General features: G+C 38.1%; 1 protein-coding gene across 4 annotated transcripts in view; it reads left to right on the top strand.

The window, feature by feature from the left end:
* The window catches only part of LOC140674478 (uncharacterized), a 37,790-nt gene that overhangs the window by 1,898 nt on the left and 15,616 nt on the right, over nt 1–20,276 (top strand). For 3 of the 4 annotated variants that reach the window (XR_012048229.1, XM_072908035.1, XM_072908037.1), the window contains exons 3-17: nt 2,774–3,074; nt 3,732–3,912; nt 3,990–4,240; nt 4,321–4,465; nt 4,601–4,813; nt 4,891–5,073; nt 5,159–5,356; nt 5,480–5,616; nt 5,691–6,027; nt 6,182–6,454; nt 6,546–18,892; nt 18,984–19,338; nt 19,399–19,647; nt 19,713–19,859; nt 19,915–20,244. Coding sequence is in view for 3 of the 4 variants with exons in the window: in XM_072908035.1 (XP_072764136.1) it covers nt 2,774–3,074; nt 3,732–3,912; nt 3,990–4,240; nt 4,321–4,465; nt 4,601–4,813; nt 4,891–5,073; nt 5,159–5,356; nt 5,480–5,616; nt 5,691–6,027; nt 6,182–6,454; nt 6,546–18,892; nt 18,984–19,338; nt 19,399–19,647; nt 19,713–19,859; nt 19,915–20,244 (15,647 nt within the window). In the remaining variant the exon portion in view is untranslated. Of the gene's footprint in view, nt 1–557; nt 1,492–2,773; nt 3,075–3,731; nt 3,913–3,989; nt 4,241–4,320; nt 4,466–4,600; nt 4,814–4,890; nt 5,074–5,158; nt 5,357–5,479; nt 5,617–5,690; nt 6,028–6,181; nt 6,455–6,545; nt 18,893–18,983; nt 19,339–19,398; nt 19,648–19,712; nt 19,860–19,914; nt 20,245–20,276 lie in introns of those variants that run through there. The other variant, XM_072908036.1, reaches the window with a different exon arrangement.

The raw sequence follows: 20,276 nt of genomic DNA, 5'->3' as shown, positions 1-20,276 counted from the left end.
GATGATAAATAATGTTTGATTTAAAAGAGGCAATATATTCCAATCATATAGAAACCTATTTCGCAGAATGTGATTTCATCTACTTATATATCTCAAATAAAACACACAAATAGATCAATATTAACAACGTGTGTTAATTATTAATTAAAAAAAAAATAAAGTCCCACAAAAATGCAGATTTCAAAATCGTGGCAAAGATTCGGTATTTTTTTATTTTAATCTGATAAATTTTAATCGTCGTGATAAATGTTTGTTATTCAACGTCACGATAATGATATAACTAAATGACGAAAATTTTGAATTTTTACTCCCTCCTCACGCAAAGACGTAACTTTATGTAATCTAATTTCGACCGCGCTCGAAATTTTCGCGAAAAGACGAAAGAGACGCCGATGCCTTTGCCCGGTCCAACTATATTCCACGGTTGGGCTCTCGCTAGCTTCTATATGAGATAGTTCGTTGCTTACGCGGTTCCTTGAAACTATATACATAAAATCGTTGATGGAGGTGGAAAATTGGGAGGGGACAGTCTGACGTTGGCGTCTCGCTATCAGTCTGATGCTGAAAGAGCGTCGCGACGACCGACGAACCCCTAAGAAAGGGTGTTAAGCCATTCGATTTTTTAATGCATCGGAACGCGTCCCTTATCCATCGATATAGAAAAGGCTTATGCGTGTATATCGAGTGCACTGGATTGGATCGAAATCCTGAAATTTGGAGCTCAATTATACCGGTGTGCATTTCTCTCTTGAAAAAATCAATAATTGCGCTAAATCATCAATGAAAAATATAAGCGAGGAATCGCTTCTCTACTGCAGATTCTGTCTTTGGTGATGAGAAATCATCTGAAAAACATAATAGTCCATGTAAGTTTAAAGGGAAGATAATGACATCATGAAAGAACGAAAAAAAACAAAGATTATACGTCATCGAGAAGCCAAGTTGTCATTATATTATCATAACTTAATTATATAAAATTTAAAGATGAACCGACGTATTTTAATGTAATTTCGATAAATGTGAGACATATACCGATGCATCGAGCTTAATGAAACGAGTTTGCAGAGCGCCATCGCGCTGTCAAAATTGTCGAACAACCAATGTGTACCTCGCTAATTTTATCGCTCACGCGGTCGTCGCAGTGTGACATGACCGAAGATTATACGCGGCAGAGATGAATATCTCGCGAGAACTGAAGCATATGGCAGAAACGTGCTGTCCCTCCACGTGATTGTTGATATTCCTCAAACACTTGTAAATGTGAGAAGATATAGGACGGTATTAAAAAATGTTTAAAGATAGACCGAGCCGAAATGTTTGTTTGTAAAAGCATGTGGGCGATTTACGGCAATTACGTCATCGGCGGTACGTTCTGACAAGAAGGTGTAACCCTCCTTGTCGATTCACCATGGGAAGTGATTGCTGCAAATGCAGTAACGGTAAAAAGAATTGTGTCATTACTGGATCCTCCTCCGATGGATCGGAATACCGGTAGGATGATATAAAAAAGTGCTCTTGATCTAATATTAGTTTACGAACAATTATATATATATATATATATATATATATATTTTTATAACGCTAATGCTAAATAATACTCGTTCGTGTTCTTGAACATTTTACATATATCGACTATCTGTTAAATGCAAGGAAATGCGATTAAATGTGCATTTAATATTATGTGCTTAAAAGAAACGTAAAGTAAATAGGGAAAAATTTATTATTGTCGCGACGACGTCGCGTCGCGTCGCCGTCGCGTCAATGGATTCCCACCGATCTTACGTCAGATATAACGAGTTGCATCAAGTTGCACGCTTGATTCATACGCGATATTTCTAAAATATGTTCTACGTTTTCCCGACAGCGCGAATTTCAATGATAATTTTATAAAGAGAACAATCGTGTGTAATAATCAATAGATCGTGTTTGTTAAATTTTTTTTCTTTTAGTTCTAAACAAGTTCGTCACACGATGAAAAAGGTGACAAAAATAGGGCAGTAGAGCAATGCCAAGACTCTAGATCATTCTGTGTGCCCGAAATATGCCGGACATATTTTTACGTAGACGTAAGAACACGCATGTTAAGAATACAGTAAAATAACAGATTATCGTAGTGACATAATAAACCTATAAGGGTCGTCTCTTTGTTTCATTCATTCTAAAATTTAATTTGCTGTACTTTTGATAAATATTTGATATATGTATACGATACATATCAACGTGAGAGTTTAATGAAAAAAATAAAAAATTATTATATACATATGTATACTTATTCTTAATATATACATGAAGTATAACTTTACTTAAATCAAGTTAAATAAAATTGAACGGAAATCGTGAAACTTGATCTTAATTAATTTCAAGACAATTGGAATCGCAAATCGTGCGAGTCAAAAATATTAATAGAAAAACGGTAAATAGATTTGGCAAAGATCACAATCTATCTGATTGAACATCAATCATATGTTATATTTAAATAAATTTTGCAACAATTTATATTTTTGTATATAAACCGATCTATTGACAGCTATAAATTACAAAATCCCCAACAGCACACATGTTCAAAAGATGTTTTTTAAGAAATCCATAGAATGTTAAAACATATTTTAATATCCTGTGAATCTCTTATAAACATCTTTTGAACATGTGTGCTGATATCACATGGGATATCACAGCTCCCTCCACGTGTCACTGACAAAGACTACTGTGTCAGATTTTTAGTTGTTCTTATCTTCGTTTGAACTAAATATTATTTGATTTATCAAATTTGCAGAATACGAGACGGATTGCCAATTCCATCGGATCGATATCGATTGTCGATGCGTGGCAATGTCGTACAATTAGCCTTGAAGCAATCGCGTAAAAACGATGCGGGTTACTATTCTCTCGTAGCAACAAGACTCGGACAAGAAAACAATAAAGGAGCGGTAAAGAAAATTCAACTAAACATCAGCGAAGCAAGTTACGAAGAGGGCGATCCCCCAATCTTCTTGAGAAGATTGAGCGATCTTGCGGTTAAGGTCGGCACTCGAACCAGATTTCTGGTAGAAATTCGAAGTTCAACTACTCCGAAGGTACGATTTCATATGTAAAATACACAGCGTAAAATACTAAAAAAGAAATTAATCGCACGTATATTGCATTGCGAATAAATTTTTCTTTATGAATATTAATTAGCTAAGGAGTTTGTGTGCAAATTAACGAGACGAGAAAATCATTTACCATTTGGCAAGACAGCCATGTCTGTAAGCATAGCATGACGTAAGAGACGTCCTGACCTAAGATAGGCAAATAATATATCGTGCCAACTATCGCGATCAACCCGGAAGATGGAACTGATGGTCCCAGCGGTGACTTATTGTCAGGCATTTCTGTTCCTTATTCTATCCCAGTACCAGACGAAACGGGAAAGGCGAACTAAGATGGGCACCGGGAGGTCCATGACCTGAACTTACGGCGAAAGACGGTGAAGAGTAAAGGAAACTGGTTACGCGTCTTCTTGTGCGTCGTATTAATACTATTATTACGCATGCCCGCATACTATATGTGCCAGAGACTATAAATTCCGATATTCCTTCGCATGTCTCTTCCGCCATACGCGAAGTAAATTAACAGCGTTATAGTGTTTTTACAGGAAAGCTGTTAACGTACGCACATTAAAATAAATTAATATTGAAAGACTGATCAAACGACATTCTTGCGATCAAATTAAATAAACTTATTAATTTCAGATATCTTGGTACAAAGATGACTCGCCTATTTATGAAGGGCCCAGATTCTCCCTCGTTCACGAAGGGAATTTTCATTGCGTCGACGTTGCTCCCGTCACGGTCGAGGATCAAGGATGTTGGACCTGCATGGCGGAAAATCGTAGCGGGAGATCCTCGTGCACATCCACTCTCACTGTTATCGGTAATCTTACACTCGGTGTCCAGTTGATATCTATAACACTTAACACTTGATTAATCGCAGATTCGATCGAATTTTAGTTCCCAAGGCTTACAAAAGGCCGGAATTTGTCGAAGAACTTCGCGCGCTGCTCACCGAGACCGGTACCGTGTCATTGGAATGCAAAGTAGTCGGTGTACCTACGCCGGTACTGAGGTGGTTTAAAGACAGCAAGGAAATTAAAGCTGGCGATGTTTTTGCTTTGACTGCCAACCCCGATGACCCGACTTCCCTCGGCGTTTACACCTGTGAAGCAAATAATTGCATGGGAACAACGTATTCTTCTTCAAAGGTAAATACACTCGCCATTAATTTATTCAAATAATTTTGCTGCAACGATTCAACGTCCAACATGTTGTTGTTCCATTCCAGGTTCACGTAGTTGGAAGAGGAAGCCGAGAAGGCTCGCTAAAACCAGCGGATGCTTTGTCACCGTCCGGGCCACTTCCGGTATTTAAACAGATGCTCCAAGATGAATGTTGCCGAATCGGAGACACTCTCGTACTATCCTGCCGAGGTAGATTACAATTAATATAAACTTTTTTAATTTTTATTAATATTTGTTTTCTTATATTTAAATATTAATATATTAAAATTATATTTATACATTTGTATATTTATATATAAAATATATACATTTGTTGTAATACAGTTCAAGTACCACCCTGGCCGAAGGCAATCGCCTGGTACAACAAAGGAGGTCGTGTCGAACCCGATGAAAGATATCACATAATGGAAGATGGCATCGGAGGATATTCAATCGAGGTGAAACAAGTAGAGGCCATGGACGAGGGGGAATGGAAGTGCGTCGCTACCAGCGAGGAAAATATGAAACAATTTTCGAGCTGCTACGTAGCAATGTCTAGTACGTATTGTAAAAAAAGAACAGCTAGTTGAAATAAACATAACTTCGTCGTATTAACGTTTATTTTATTTTTCAAGTTCCAAGAAATTATAGAAAACCACGTTTCATGGAGAATCTGAAAGCAGTCTTGACGGAAGAAGGTCTTGTCTCGTTCGAATGTAAAGTCGTTGGTTTTCCCACGCCGTTGCTGAGATGGTTCAAAGACGGCCAGGAACTTAAGCCAGGAGACGTCTATCAATTAACCGGGACTAATTCATTAGGTAGGCAGCTACTGAATTAATTATAGTATATTCTCCTTCTTGCCTCTATATTTCATATCTACATTTTTTTCGCGGTAATATTCAGGTTCGTATTGCTGTATCGCGAGAAATTGCATGGGCGAGGCCAAGAGTACAGCCGAATTAACTATCGAAGACATCCAGAATCAATTAAACGAAGAAGAACGTTTTCAGCTTTTGAGCACTAATCAACCGCCAAAATTTATAAAAGGTCTCCGAAGTTGCGAGGCAAGAATAAACGAAGATTTTCGTTTTACAGTACAAGGTAACTTATACATTTGCCTAGTTTTTTCTTTAAATAAATAAATTAATTAAATTAAAATATTTATTTTCTTATCACGCGCAGTTTTATGTCGCATTGATGTTGCCATTTTTTTTTTTTTCTTAGTAAGTATCGCACCAGAACCGAGTCTTTCTTGGTACAGAGACGATGCGTTAGTAGAAGAGTCCGAAAAATATCGCGCGGCAAAGGAGAATCTGGGCACATGCCATCTCGAAGTGCAAAAACTCGAATTTATCGATCAAGTGAGTATTCGCGAAATGCATAATTATCGTTCGCCATGATGCGAGAAACGCTTATGAATAAATTTTTCTTCCAGGCCGAATGGAAATGCGTAGCGGCAAACGATTTTGGTCACAGCGTCACTTCCTGTTTTTTGAAGCTAATCATTCCCAAGCATTACAAGAAACCGAAATTTCTCGAGAGCCTGCGCGCGATTCTGTCGGAAGAAGGCGCGGTAAATTTAGAATGCAAAGTTATCGGCGTCCCGCAACCGGTTTTAAAATGGTACAAAGACAACGTTGAACTCAAGCCCGGCGACATACACCGAATTATCTCTGGGCAAGACGGCACCTGTTGTTTAGGAACTTACACCTGCGAAGCTATCAATTGCATGGGAACAGTCAGCAGTTCCGCATCTTTATTAGGATTTGAAGGTAGATTTTTGCGTGTATTATAATTTTTAACTGTACTGTTCTGTCATGTAATTTTTAAGAAAAATCCTTTAAAAATTATGTTTTGCGACTTGGCAATTTTTACACGTTGCGTTGTGAACATTTTAGAAATAAAGTTTGATTTGCAATCTCGCAGATAAGAAAGAAACAAAGGAGATTCAATCGCCAAACGGCCATGAACTGGCAAGGAATTTATCCTTGTCGACAATACACGAGGAACGAACTTCTCAGTTATATGATACACCACAGACGGATCATTCAGTGACTTTCGATGAACGCGGTGAGGTATCCTTTAGTTTTGACGGCAAAGAAGTGTCAGTCAGTTTGTACGAGACACCCGATCTCACTGAGGAAGAGGCGTTGCAGATTGTTGAAATGTATGCCGATCAGTTGTCCGAACATGTAACAGGTAAGAGTTTATTTAACTTTTATACTGAGTCATTATAATATAACAATGTTGTTATAATTATATTGTTAACAAATAATCCGCTTTCTTGTAGAACACAATGTAGTTGAGCTACCGCCAATGAGATTTGTTAAAGAAACGTCTACCTCTGGTAATTTGCTGATGGAAGCGGTAGTAATCGATGTGTCACCCGATTACTTTGTTAGCGCTGAAGATGGAGATGATTTACGGACAGAAGCCGACGTCGAGGATGTTTCTATCATGGATGACGTGACGCATATCCTCTCGTCGCCTGAACGCGATTCCCGAGGTTCTTTAAAGAGATCAGCTCGATACAGCATGGACGAGGATGAAAAAGTTCCTAGTAGACCACCTCGAAAAAAATCAACAAGTATATCGTCATCGAAAAGTGAAAAGAGTCTACGAATCGAGTCCGAGAGCTTTCATAGCGCTCAAAAGGACGAACCGCCATTGTCTCCCCTTTCATCCTTGAAGCAAGACGACAGCGATACTTTCGCGGACGCTTTGTCTTCTGCGCATCTTTCCATCACAGAGAGTCTCGTTCAAAAACATATTACAGAGGAACATGATATAGTAGATACTAGAAAACGTAGTTTGAGCACTGAAAGATCAACCGGCTCCAGTTTGGACGATGGAATCGGTGGTGATTCCTCCTTCGATTCCGTGACTGGTGTTCCGAAAAAGAAACAGCGTAAGAAAAAGAAAAAAGACAAGAGTAGTTCCGAGGAACATTCCGGTCATAGCAATTATGAGAGTAGAAGAAGAAGTAAATCAAAAGATAGAGCTGACATGAATTTAAAACCGTATCAATCTATAGAATCAGTTGGCGGAACAGAAATGGACATCGGAAATGGAATCGCACAAGAGGCGATAAGCAGATCGTTTTCTGAAGAAAGACAATTAGATAATTTAACAAAAGTGACAGAAGCTGTCAACGCACATATTTCGGAAGAGACTCGAAATCTGAAAAAAGATATTCTGTTAGAATCAAAAATGATCCTGCGCAAAACTTTGGAGACGTATGAAAAAGTTCCCGATACCTTAGTACCGCGATTTTCGAATATTCGCGAGCGAGTCAACGATGTATATGAAACATTGGAAATGTCGCAAGAAAAAGGCACGGAAATTGAAACCTTGATCAATCTCGAAGTACCTCTGCACGCATTACTGAAGGCTATTGATAAAATTACATCAGCGGAGGACACAGAAATTATACGCAATTTTCTTGAACCCTCTATCCTTCACCTGTCACACGTTGTCGAAAATGTCGGATTGACAGCTTTACAGCCTACGCAGGCAATCTTGAAAAAAATCAACGAGCGCATTTGTAACATTCCTATCGAAACGGAAGAATTGCCCTCGATAAAACCAATTTCCGACGAAACTCGAAATATATCTGAGGAAATTCTAGAGCTGCTAATCAATATCCAGTCGACGTTTAATGCGATTTTAGATTACATGGAATGTGCGAAAGTTGCGATGAACGGAACTGCTGCTCCGCAGCAGGCTTTAACGCGATCGAGACTCGCGGCGTGTTTAGTAGAGTTACGAGAGTGCGTATCTCACACAGCGCATACTGCGATGACACTGAAAGAAAATGAGACGTTAAACAGTTTAATGGAATTTAGAGAGCCCTTGTTAGATCTTCAAGTAATTTTAGCGTCAGAGGAGCATACTTTTCGGGAAATTACGATACTGCAAGAAATAATCTTTGCCATTGAAAGGTTGAAAAATGTCGTTGTAACAATATTAAAAAATTCCAAAAATTCTGAAGCAATTTCGCGAGTAAAAACAATTCTTCAGATATTGGAAGATACTGAAAAACAAATTTCAAAATTGATGGAGCAATTGTCAGAGGCGGAAGCTATACAGAAAAACGTGCTGAAAAATCTAAACATTGATCAAAGTTTAAGCGACGTACATTTTGCTTTATCATCGGTTTTAGAAAAGCAAGAAAAATCTGCAAGCTCATATCATTTAATTACATGTATTGAAGCGTTACGTCAGACAATTGGTTCTTCGGCCGTTACAATAGCCAATTTAAAAAATCCAGTCAATAATGATATAACTCAAGAGATTTATAAATTAACTGATTCGTTATTAAATCTGCAAAAAAATTTATTAACGGAAAAGCATGAATCAGAAGAGGAGCAAATTTTAATTAACTTGATAAATCCTATCAATAAATTGAAAGAAATAATTCACAACATAATGGAAAGCGATTCCTCGATCGAATTAATAGTACCTATGCTAAAATTACTGGAAGAAATAGAGAAAGATATAATACTTATAACAAAAGAAATATCAAAGAAAAAATCTCAAAAGAAAAGCGATTCAAAATTCATTCTTGCTTCTCAAATTAGCCGTTCTTTAGAACCTATTAAACAATGGTTATCTACGTCCGAGGATAGTACAAAGGATGAAATAGAATCTACACTGAGCTTAACGATCGAGGAATTAAAGAGAGACGTCACTCAAATTGCTATTCAAACGTCATACTCTGAACCACCAAATGATGAAAGTTTGATTGAAGCATTGATTGATCTTCGAGAACCGTTATTAAAACTTAAAAACATTATTTCTATGTATCACAGGCCGGAAGATCTCTTGACTTTAGAGAACTTAGGTCAACCTATGAAACATCTTTTGCAAATTATCACCGACACTCTTCGTGAACATGCGAAAGAAGAGTGTTTAAAATCGATAGTAGATATCGTCGAACAAATCGAAAATCAAATATCACTTTCGATCAAAGATGCTCTCTACCAGCAAGAACTTGAACAATCTGTTAAAACAATCAATGTGGGAGAGGAAGAAGAAGTTATTACAGTCTCTTCTCGAGAAACAATTCCGGGCACTCTTACGGAAATCGCGTCTACGCCATTTGAAACCGGATCTATTGCAGTGCCTACTGAACAACTTATAGTAGAAGATAATTTCAAAATGATGGTTGAGGATGTCGCTTTACAAGCTGTAAAGGCTGAGAAGCAAGAAAGAGAGGAGAATGCGAGCAAATTAATTACAGTCTTGTCGGAAACTTTGGAAAAGCTTCAATTAGAGATGACTGGCATTCTAGAAGATTTCGAGGAATCCACAACGCCAACCCCTACGTTTTCCCAATCGAAATTAGCCAATTTTCTCGAGGAGTTGAGAAGGACCATTTCTACAACACGCATGATAAGCGTTTATGATAAAGAAATTGAATCATTTGAAGAAAAAATTAATCAGACAATTTCAATGCTAACTAATTTAACGCAACCGCTGACAAATATACAAGAACTGCTTTCCAGATCGTGCGAACATGACGTCTCGGAACTTATGATATTAAATCGATTAACACCACTGTTGAATGTCATAGAAAACAATGTGATAAAACAAACAATCGATTTTGTCGGTGGGAAAAATGAAGACGCGGAGAAAGAGTTTGAATTTCTTCTGTGCGTTTTAAAAGACATTAAAACGGAAATTCCAATTCTAATTCAAGAAATATCATCGAGACAAAAAATGTTGGAATGTCTGCGAGATATCTCCAAGCCTCTGGATAGCATTGTGGAGCTCATGAACGATCTGGAAAAAGCTGCGGAAGAAACTCTCGAGACAGACGTCGCGAACATTCTGGGAAAGCCGATCGCCACTCTTTTAAACGATATTAAAACCGCTATCCAGGAAGTAGATACGCTAGATCGACGAGGACCAATAATTTTCGAATTACGAAATCTTCTTGAGCCTTTGATAGAATTTCGTACCTGCCTTTCAGTGGTGCAGAGTAGCCGACGAAGTTTGGTTCCCGAAGCCTGTTTATTGGACGAAAGAAGAAGTGTTATCCTACGAGCAGTAGATGATTTGCGGAAACAAGCTTGTCATACTGTCGAAGCAATCGCGAACATGGAAGAAGCCTCTTTCTTCAATGAATCTTTGATGTTGCTTAATTCCGCGATCCTGCAAGTACAGAAACAAATCGGTAAGACTGATTATTCGCGCCGATCTAGTAGCGTCAAGATTCCTCTTCAGCATCGACTTACCGGCACCTTGAGTCGTTTAGCAAACGCTATAATAGCTGTGGAAGAACACGCTGACAGAGATACGTATGGAATAGTATCCAAATGCTTGGAGGCGTTGCAGAAACAAATCTCCTTTACGCAAATGCAACTTATTCAGACTGGTAGTGAACCAATTGACGAAGAGGCCATTGTGGAAGGCTTTCTTTATCCGACTAATCAACTTTTGTCGGCGTTAAATGTTCTTAAAGACAATACACAGAAAGTACCGTCAGCGATTTCACATAATTTAATAATTCAGTTTCAAGAATTAGCCGAGTCGATCTCAGAATTAAATTCTTCTTTATCAGCCCATAAAGCGGAGCTCGTACAAGAAGGCGCTTCTATAGGAGCGCCGATCATAGAAACTTTTTCTGCCGTTACGGATGTCTTAAGTCATGTGAAAGATTCTATAACGACGATAGAGAAGATAGTCGAACAAAAAGATAGCATAGTCATCACAAAAATAGAAAGTGTCACCGATGAGATTATAGAGATATCTCAAGAAGAAATTGAGAGTGTAATAATGATCACAGAAATACCGCCATCGGTAGTTCAAGATGTTGCCCAATCGAAGATTGAAGACGCATCTAAAGTAATACAAATACCAGTTATAGAAAATCAAGAAGCGATGACCCGTATTGAACAAGCGGAAGATAATCTGGCAGATACAAAAAAATATGAGGAGAATCGGGAAGAAAACGAGAAAGAAAAATACTTGACAGGTCAGATGTCAAAGTTCAACTCTGCGATAAGTAGCTTGGCACAGCCGTTGAGAGAACTGATTAATTTCGTGAAATCCGCTACGCAAGACACGCTGACTTCAAAATCTGAGGAGAACAAGCGGAAAATACAAGAGCTAACAGCTTTGGTGCAAATTCTTTACGATTTACAAGCTACGAATATCTCTATTAAAATGGCATTGTCTTCCTTGTCCACTATACTAGCAGATAGCAAATTTTCTCGTATGGAAGATATCTTAGCTGATTTTGAGCGAACTATCGGTACAGTTATTTCTTTGACTGACGCAGGAGTGAGACCAGAATTAAAGGAAAATATTATGACGTCTTTACAATCTATCGCCGAGCCCTTAGATGCTCTTGGAAATCTATTGCCATCACTATGTCAAACGCTCGACGGAGACAAGTACGTCGATCAAAACGGAGAATCGCTATCTGTAATTGCAAAAGACTTAATGCCGTGCATTAACGACACTGTTAAATCTGTAAATACGACCCAGATGTTAAAATCTGTTAGAATTGCTGAGGAGAGAGAAACAGAAATATCGAAAATAAAAGAGGAAGCAAATGATATTGAAGAAACGACTGCGCGACCTCTCGAAGAACTGATAGAAGCCATTATGGACTCTCAGGATCGAGTAAAATGCGACAAGACTTCGCTTTACGAATCTAGTTCGCCTTCCACGGAATCAAAAAGCGCCGACAATTTGCAATCGATGGAAGTAGAAAAAGAATTAAATGAAGCACTTGTTAAAGAGACAATTGATTCAAAGACACAAGATACAGTAGAGGTATTACAACAAGAATTCACATCCGAATCAGCATCTAGCCAAATCGAAGAAGTATTTACTGACAAAAAGGAAATGATAAAATCTCTAACAGACTCATTGGAAGAAATTAAAGAACAAAATTTGGAAACGATTAGTCAGCAAAAAATAGAATTAATTCAGATATCTGAAAAAGATACAATGCAGGAAAAACAAATAAAAGCTGAAACTTTGCAAGCGATCATTTCTCCTCTTCAAGTATTGCGTAAATCGTTCGACGAGATCGGAGAAGTAGGAAATTTAGAAACATCCGACAAGAAAACGATTGCATTTTCGACTCTCATAGAACCGTTATTAAATCTAGAAGTTGCATTACCGTCCGAAGTTACTGAGGAAATAAAACAAGACACAGTGCCGTTAGAAAAATTATCTATCACATGCGTTTTGCAAGAACTACAAAAATCAATCGTTACAATTCAAGAGCAAGTACAACTTAATACTGTCGCCGAAGCTGGTTCAAGCAAAACATCTAAAATGCATTTAATGCAAGCCGTCGAAAAACCATTGGAAGATTTAAAAATATCGATCGCGTGCATTCAATCCGATCCAATAACTTGTCAATTGATTCAAAAAGCAGAATTATCGAATGTTGAACAGATCGCAATTTTACAAGCTCTTGCTAAATCAGTGGAAGAATTTGGAGAAAAATTTATGTCTATTACTAATGAGCTAAAAACAGAAGCAGAATCTATACCGTCATTGCAAATCATTAAGCGACAGGATCAAGAACTTGATCCAGAAATTTTACATAAGATTGTTGATCCGATTCATATTCTACGCGAAACACTCTCTCAAATCGAAGAATTGAAAAGTCATAAAGCCGAATTGCTAGAAATACCAGAACAGAAGAAAGAGATTGTTCAGTTAAGTACGGTGATAAATCCTTTGGAGAAATTGGAACAATTATTAATCACAGATATACAACAGATTGCAGTGGCACAGGAGAAAGTTACGAAAGATCTTGGCGAAAATCAAGTTCCATTGGCGAGTGCGGATTTAAAGCCCGTGTTAGAAGAGCTGAAAAACTCAATCGTTGTAGTCCAGCAGCAAGTCTCCGAGGAAGATAGTCTGACAGTAAAAACGTTAAACGAAGCTTTCGAAAGTCTGAAAACGCCATTAACAATCATCGAGGAAATCGTCGATCATTCGGATAAAGTTGCTGAAACTGAAAAATTATCGAATTTATTAATGTTTGCAAAATCGGTGGAAGAAACAGCAAACCAACTAGCTATAGCTAAGCAAAATATAATGCAACAAGAAATGCGAGAAACTTCTTTGTTAAAAGCGATAACTATTCCAATCGAAGGGTTACAAAGTGCAATATTAAAACTTGAAGATCAAGTGTCTCAAACAGTGGAAATAAAAGAATCGATAAAACTTGTTGCTTTAGAATGTATGATGCAACCGTTGCAAGAATTACAGCAATCTTTCTTAATTGCATCTCATCAAGAAATCGCTCAACCTTTGCAACGATTGCCAATCAAACCGACATTGGACAATTTGAATAAATCTGTTGCGGTGATTCAAGATCAAGCTACGATCGTTCAAGATTTACTCGCGGAGGCAAATACAGACGATTCGGCGATATTAAAGGATTTTGCGAAATCACTCGGTAATTTGAGAACGTCGACGGTGGTTCTGCAACAATTAAACGCCATAGAAAATGCCGGTCAACAAATCGTAGAGATTGAAAATGCGTCCGCGTTGCAAGCGTTCGCAAAATCTATCGAGGAGTTTAGAAAATGTTGCTCCATCGTCGTCGAACGACCGAGAATCATCGAAGCTTTCGCGACAAATACAGAATTGAAACAATCGGCCAAAACGGACACGCAACTCCTCGAAAATATCATCGCGCCTCTGCGAATTTTACAAGAACAGATTTTAACGATCGAAGAAACTAAAATGCAAGAATCTGAGATCTTGGATATTGCGGAGAAAAAACCAGTTACCGTGTTGAGCAGTCTAGTTGGTCCCTTGCAACAACTTGAAAAATCTTTCGTCGCAACCGTACGTAAGGAACATGTGATCGAACATGATGGGCAGATTTTAAAAACCGAATCATCTTCTACAAGTTTAGAGAAACTTGCCTTACAGCCTATTCTTGAAGAGGTGCAAAAGTCTATCGCCACCGTTCAAGAACACGTGATATTAGAGGCGGACAGCCAAATTATCACAGAAGCGGAAACTGACGCTTTACTAAAGTCGATCGCGCAGCCTCTAGTGGATCTAAGAGCCTCCGTCGCCTCTATTCAGCAAGTAACCGCGGTTGCGCCTGATCCTTTAAACGAACTGGCACAGCAACAAAATATCTCGGCATTGGAAACGTTCGCCGAAACTCTCCACAATCTGTCGGAATGTATAGGAATGTGCAATCATCAGCAGGTAATCATGGAGCCTGTGGCGGACACGCTTTCCGAAGACGCTTCATCTTTGAATACGTGGGCGGATGTAATCGACGAACAAGCTGTTTCAAAACTCACGCGTCCTATGGTGATCGATCAGGGCGCAATTGAATCTCCGGTTGAGATCGCGATGTCGATGTCGGAAGACGAAGCCTCCGCGTTGAAAACATTAGCAAAGCCTCTAACCGAATTACGAGAATGCCTTGCACTCATCGTCGAAGAGCACAAAATCGTCGCACCAGGTGATACAACATCTTCTTTATCCGAGAGGGAAAATGTTTCTCTGTTGAAAACGATGATAGAGCCTTTGTTAGAGTTGAAAAATGCAGCCACAGCGGTAATTATTCAAGAACAGACAGCTATCGAACGTGCAAATGAGCATTCATTCGCAATCGATGGTAAGAATGAATTCGCCCTTCGTCCATTGATGGAACCGCTCGAGGAACTGCGCCATTCCATCGCTGTAATAGAGGACCAGATGTTGGTCGAAACATCAATGGATCGACCGAATAATGACATTGTATTAAATGCACTGGCTGAACCTCTGTTCGATCTTCAGCGCGCTATATCAGTTTTAGAAGCACGAGTTATGTCGCCGGATGTCGAGTCGATTTCTGAAGACACGAGTCAGAACTGGATCACGGAATGTTTAGCGGTTCCTCTGCACGAAATAGAGAGGTCGATAGCCGATATTCGACAATGCACAATAATAGAACCTGAAATTGTGGAAGAACAAGTAAGAGCATCAATATTACCAAACTGGTCTATTGTCGAAGAATTATCGAAACCAATGGAAAGTATTAAGTCAGCTACATTACGTATGGAAGATGATTATAACGAGACTGAAGTTCTCAAAACAATGGCAAAATCACTTACTGATGTACAAGAAAATTTCATGTTATTGCAAAACAAGCAAAGTTTAAATGCTGCTGACGAGGAAGCTATAATTGACGCTATTATCGACTCTCTATTCAATCTTGAGAAATGCATTTCATTCGTTAGGAGAGAAATTGTCGATAAACCAATGTCGGAATCATCAAAAACGAAAATAGACACTAGTATATCCGCCGCTATTAATGTACCATTAGACGAGTTAAAATATTCCATTGTAACCGTAAAGGAATCGCCAAGCATTTATTTAAAGGATTTGAAAAAACCCTTGGAACTCGTGCAAGATGCGTTTGAAGCAGTTGTATCTATTCAACGAAATAAAAAACTCTTGGAGTTATCGACAAACGTAATGAATAATATTTCGAATATTAATACGTCTATTGAATCTATCGGACACAAATTAGAGGAACAACAGGTGTCAGTCGTTGAGATTTGCATCGAATGCGAGGCACTTGGTACGTTGACAAAACCTTTACAGAATATTAAACAGTGTATTATGCAAATACAAGAGAAACCGAGTACTACCGATTTGACGCTCAGTACCTTGCAAAGCCTCGAGAAATCAGTAGCTTTAATACAACAGCAATCAGCTGATAAACCGTTAGCAGATCCGCAGCATACAAATTTCGGTACCCTCTCAACAAATTTAATATTAAGCCTGCATGAATTGCAAGAGTCGATAGAAGAGGCGAAAACATTATGGCATAAACAGACAATATTAGAAGGATTAACAATTCTTGAGAAACCGATCTGCAAATTGCAATCTATAATAAATATTATATGTGATCAGTTTTTGACAGGAGAAATAATCCAGACAATAGAAAAACAAAAGACAGCACGTCAAAAGAAATCTGCAAAAAAAGAAACACAAAAATCTGAAATTGAACCAACTATCGAAAAAGACGATGAAATAAACAAAACAATACAAGAAGAAACTAAGTTGACAGACAACGCAGATTCTACAATAATCAATGATACAGTAGATAAAAAGGAAAAAGAGAAAAAAAAGGATTTAGAAGTAAAACAAAAACAAGAAAAAGAAGATGAAAAGTCAATTAAGGAGAAATTAGAACAGCCAAAAGATGATACAATTGAAAAGGCAAAAGAAAAAGAAGAGGAATATAAAAAGACAGAGAAACAAGAGGCTAATAAATTGAAAAATGAAAAAGAAAAAGAAAAGAAGAAGGAAACAGAAAAAATAAATAAAGAACAGCAAAGCGACAAAATTGAACAAGTAAAAGAAAAAGCAGACCAAAGTGAAAAAAGCATAAAAGATGAAAAGATTAAAAAAGATAAAAAAGAACGTAAGACAACACAAGAAACTGAAAGCTTGAGAAAACATGAAGAAGCTGGAGAGATGAAACAAACTGAAAAGCAACAGGAGAAAATTACTGAAAGCATAAAAAACGAAACAGAGAAGTCTAAAAAAATTATAGCAACTGGAGAAATAAAAAGTGAAAATAATGAACAACAAAGTACAGAAAATCATGAGAAAATAAGTATAGTGGCAGAAGATCAGAAAGAAAAGCAAGAAACTGTACAACAATATAATAAAAAAGATGAAATTGAAAAAGTACAGAAAGAAGAAAAGGAAAAAACAGATAAAACGCAGCAAAAAGAACAGGAACACGTAAAGACGGAAGAGAATAAAATCGCGAAAAAAGAAAAAGATACGCGTGATCACAAAATGGAAGTAAAAAAACAAGAGGAGGAGGCCCTAAAAAAAGATGAGAAAGAGCAAGAGAAAGAAAATGACAAAACGAAAAGCAAGAAGATTGAAAAACTGGAAAAGGAGAAAGAAAAGCTGACACAAGAGAAACAAATAAAAAAGGAAGAAGACGAAAAGTCAAAAGATGAGAAGGTGAAGGAAAAGAAAAACGAAAAGTCTAGTAAAAAAGATGAGTCTGCGCAAGAAAAAATAAAAAAACAGGAACAAGTGGAAGTAGTAAAAACACAAGAGCAAAAGGAAAAAGAGATAACAGACAAAATAAAAGAGAAAGAAGACAAAAAATTAAAAGATGATGTAGAAGAATTAAAAACGAAAAAAGAAAAGTCTAATAAAATAGAAAAATCTGCAGAGAAAATAAAAGAAAAGGAACAAGAAAAGGATGCTAAAGTTAAAATATCGAGGAAAGAGGATGAGGAACCAAAACAAATAACTCAAACCGAAAAAATAAAGGTAGCAGAAAATCAACAAGCAGAAACAAAAAAGGATATGCAAGAGGATAGGAAAAAGATAACACAACAGAGGGAAGATAAAAAAATAGAACAGGAAGATAAAAAAATAGAAAAGGCAAAAGAGGAACAAATAGAAAAAAGAACAGAGGAGATTGTTAAAATAGACCAAGTAGTACAGCAAACACAAAATGAATATATAAGGGAAGAAAACGCTGAAGAGAAGAGTAAACAAAAATATAAAGAATCAAAAAAAGATCAAGATCTCGAAACACGTATAAAACAAAAGCAGGAAGAAAAATTAAACAAAGATATTCAAAAATTACAGTCGAAAGAGGATAAAGATGTATGTTTAAAAGTGGATGAATATCAGGAAAGACAAAGAGATGACGGGATTTTCCAAAAACGACAAGAACAGAGTAAATCGCAATTTGAGGAAATAGAAAGAAGGAGGAAAAGAGAGGAGGAACAGAAACAGTGGAAATCACAAGATAATGAAAATTGGTTACGCGCGAGAAAAGAGGAACGAGTTAACAGAAGTAATGAATATAAATTAGACACAGAACGTAAAGAGGAATACGATCGTCAGAAAAGAGATGATAAAAGGCTGCATCAAATGGAAATGGAACGCATAGAAAAGAAGAGAGACGTGGAACGATCAAAAAAAGATGAAACTGATTATATATTTAGAGCAGACGAGGAAAGACTCCAGAAAAGAAGCGACGAAAAGAGAATCAGGGGAGACGAGACTGCTAGATTATTATGGGAAAAGGAACAAAAATTACGAAAAAGACAAGAGGAAGAGATATTCAGGAATAAAGAAAGAAGAAAAGAGCTAATAAGAGAAAGCGAATGGTCCAGAAGACGTGAAAATGAATCCGATCGCTTCCTTAAAAATATGTTAGAGTCCAGATACAAACCCGACAAATCGACCTCGATGTTTTTCGACGTCGATTATTCTCGAGAATATACTTCACGATTTGATTCTGGCATCTCGACGCTTTCCAGTACTTCCAGATCGTACAGCTGGAGAGACTCTTTGACGTCATTAAATAGAAGAAGACTCGACGACTGGGATTATAAATTACACGGCTCCTCCGTGGATTATTTCGACACAGGATCGTCGTACAGAAGGCGCAAGAAAAGAGAAAAACGTATGATTCGCGCGAGATCGACTAGTTTGCTAAAGTACGACGACTATTCGACCGGAGACAGCGATGCTACCATTGTACCAAGCACTCGACGCATCCGTCCTGTCCGTCGTACAAAAACGGATTTTTCACGTATCAATTTTGACATTTACGAGCCTAGTCTGTCTGGCTACGCCAGCTTCGGTCAAAGTAATGAGGTACTCGTCCGATATTAAATTATTCCTTAATGCTGCTTTGCTTCGCAAAAAGCGCAGAATTTTTAAAAATAATTTTTCGGAAATGTTATAGGATCTTTCATGGGACAAACCAAAAAAGCCGTCCTTCTGCACGAGATTGACAAATAGAGTCGTAGGAGCCGGTATGAGAACAAGACTGACGTGCACCGTTCTTGGTAATCCGGAACCACACGTTTACTGGACTAGAGATGGTCAAAAATTGGATGTATCAGATAATCGGTGTAGAACGCGATACGAAAACGGTATGGCCTATCTGGAATTATACGACGCACTTCCTACGGATGCTGGAATATATACATGCATAGCTGAGAATACGCATGGCATTACGAGCACTGAGTCCACCTTGAAGGTTTACTCCGATTATAAACCTACGCATTCGCCTCCGACATTTGTAAAATCAATTAAAGGTACGCACGTACGCAAATTAATTGTAACATGCATTGTTCTAACGTTATTTTTTCGCGTAGACACTTACCGATATTCCGATCAGAAGCTCATCTTGGAATGTCGTGTACGAGCACATCCGACCCCTTCCATTTTCTGGCTAAAAGACGGGCAGATTCTTCAGGGCGAGCGTTATGAACAGAACTATCTCGACGATGATGTGTATCGACTAGAAATAGCCAACCCTAATGCCGCAGATAATGGACGATACACGTGTCGTGCGGTGAACGATCTGCACACTGAGGAAACATCTCATATGGTTCACGTCGAAGGTAATTATATGACACGAATAAATGTAAAAAGCATTCAAATACAAGCGATTGAAATATGATTTTAGATTGGCAATCCACGAGTCGATACGATTCGAAATTGAAATACGACGAAACTGGATCGGAATTCACGCGACGACCACGATTCTCCAATTTATTAAAGGATTACAACGTGCCCACTGGCGGTACCATCGCTCTTCAAGTAGAAGTTAAAGGTAATAAGCCGTTTGAAATATTTATTAGAATTTTGAACATTGATTTATCGTATAGGTACACCAACTCCGGAAGTAAGATGGTTACGCGGAGACCGGAAGGAGCCGCTCTCCATACCGAAGGCGAGAACCTTCGCCGAGCGTGGACTTCACACGTTAATTGTACCCGAGGCGACAGAATCGGAAAGAGGCACGTACGTGTGTAGAGCGATCAATGCTTACGGACAAGTGGACACGTCGGCGACAGTGGACGTAATATCATTGAGCGCCATCGACGGCGGAAAACCGGCGGTGTTCGTCTCGAGACCGTCCAAGAAATCGATCGACGTGACTATCGGTGAAGACGTCAGTATATCCTTTCGTGTCAACGGTACTCCTAAGCCACGAGGTAAAGTTTTGCTATACGACTCTTAATTTATT

Source organism: Anoplolepis gracilipes, chromosome 16 (genome assembly GCF_047496725.1).
Source record: "Anoplolepis gracilipes chromosome 16, ASM4749672v1, whole genome shotgun sequence".
Lineage (NCBI taxonomy): Eukaryota > Metazoa > Arthropoda > Insecta > Hymenoptera > Formicidae > Anoplolepis > Anoplolepis gracilipes.
The sequence above is the reverse complement of the archived record's forward strand: the minus strand, read 5'-3'. Positions and strand labels throughout refer to the sequence as shown.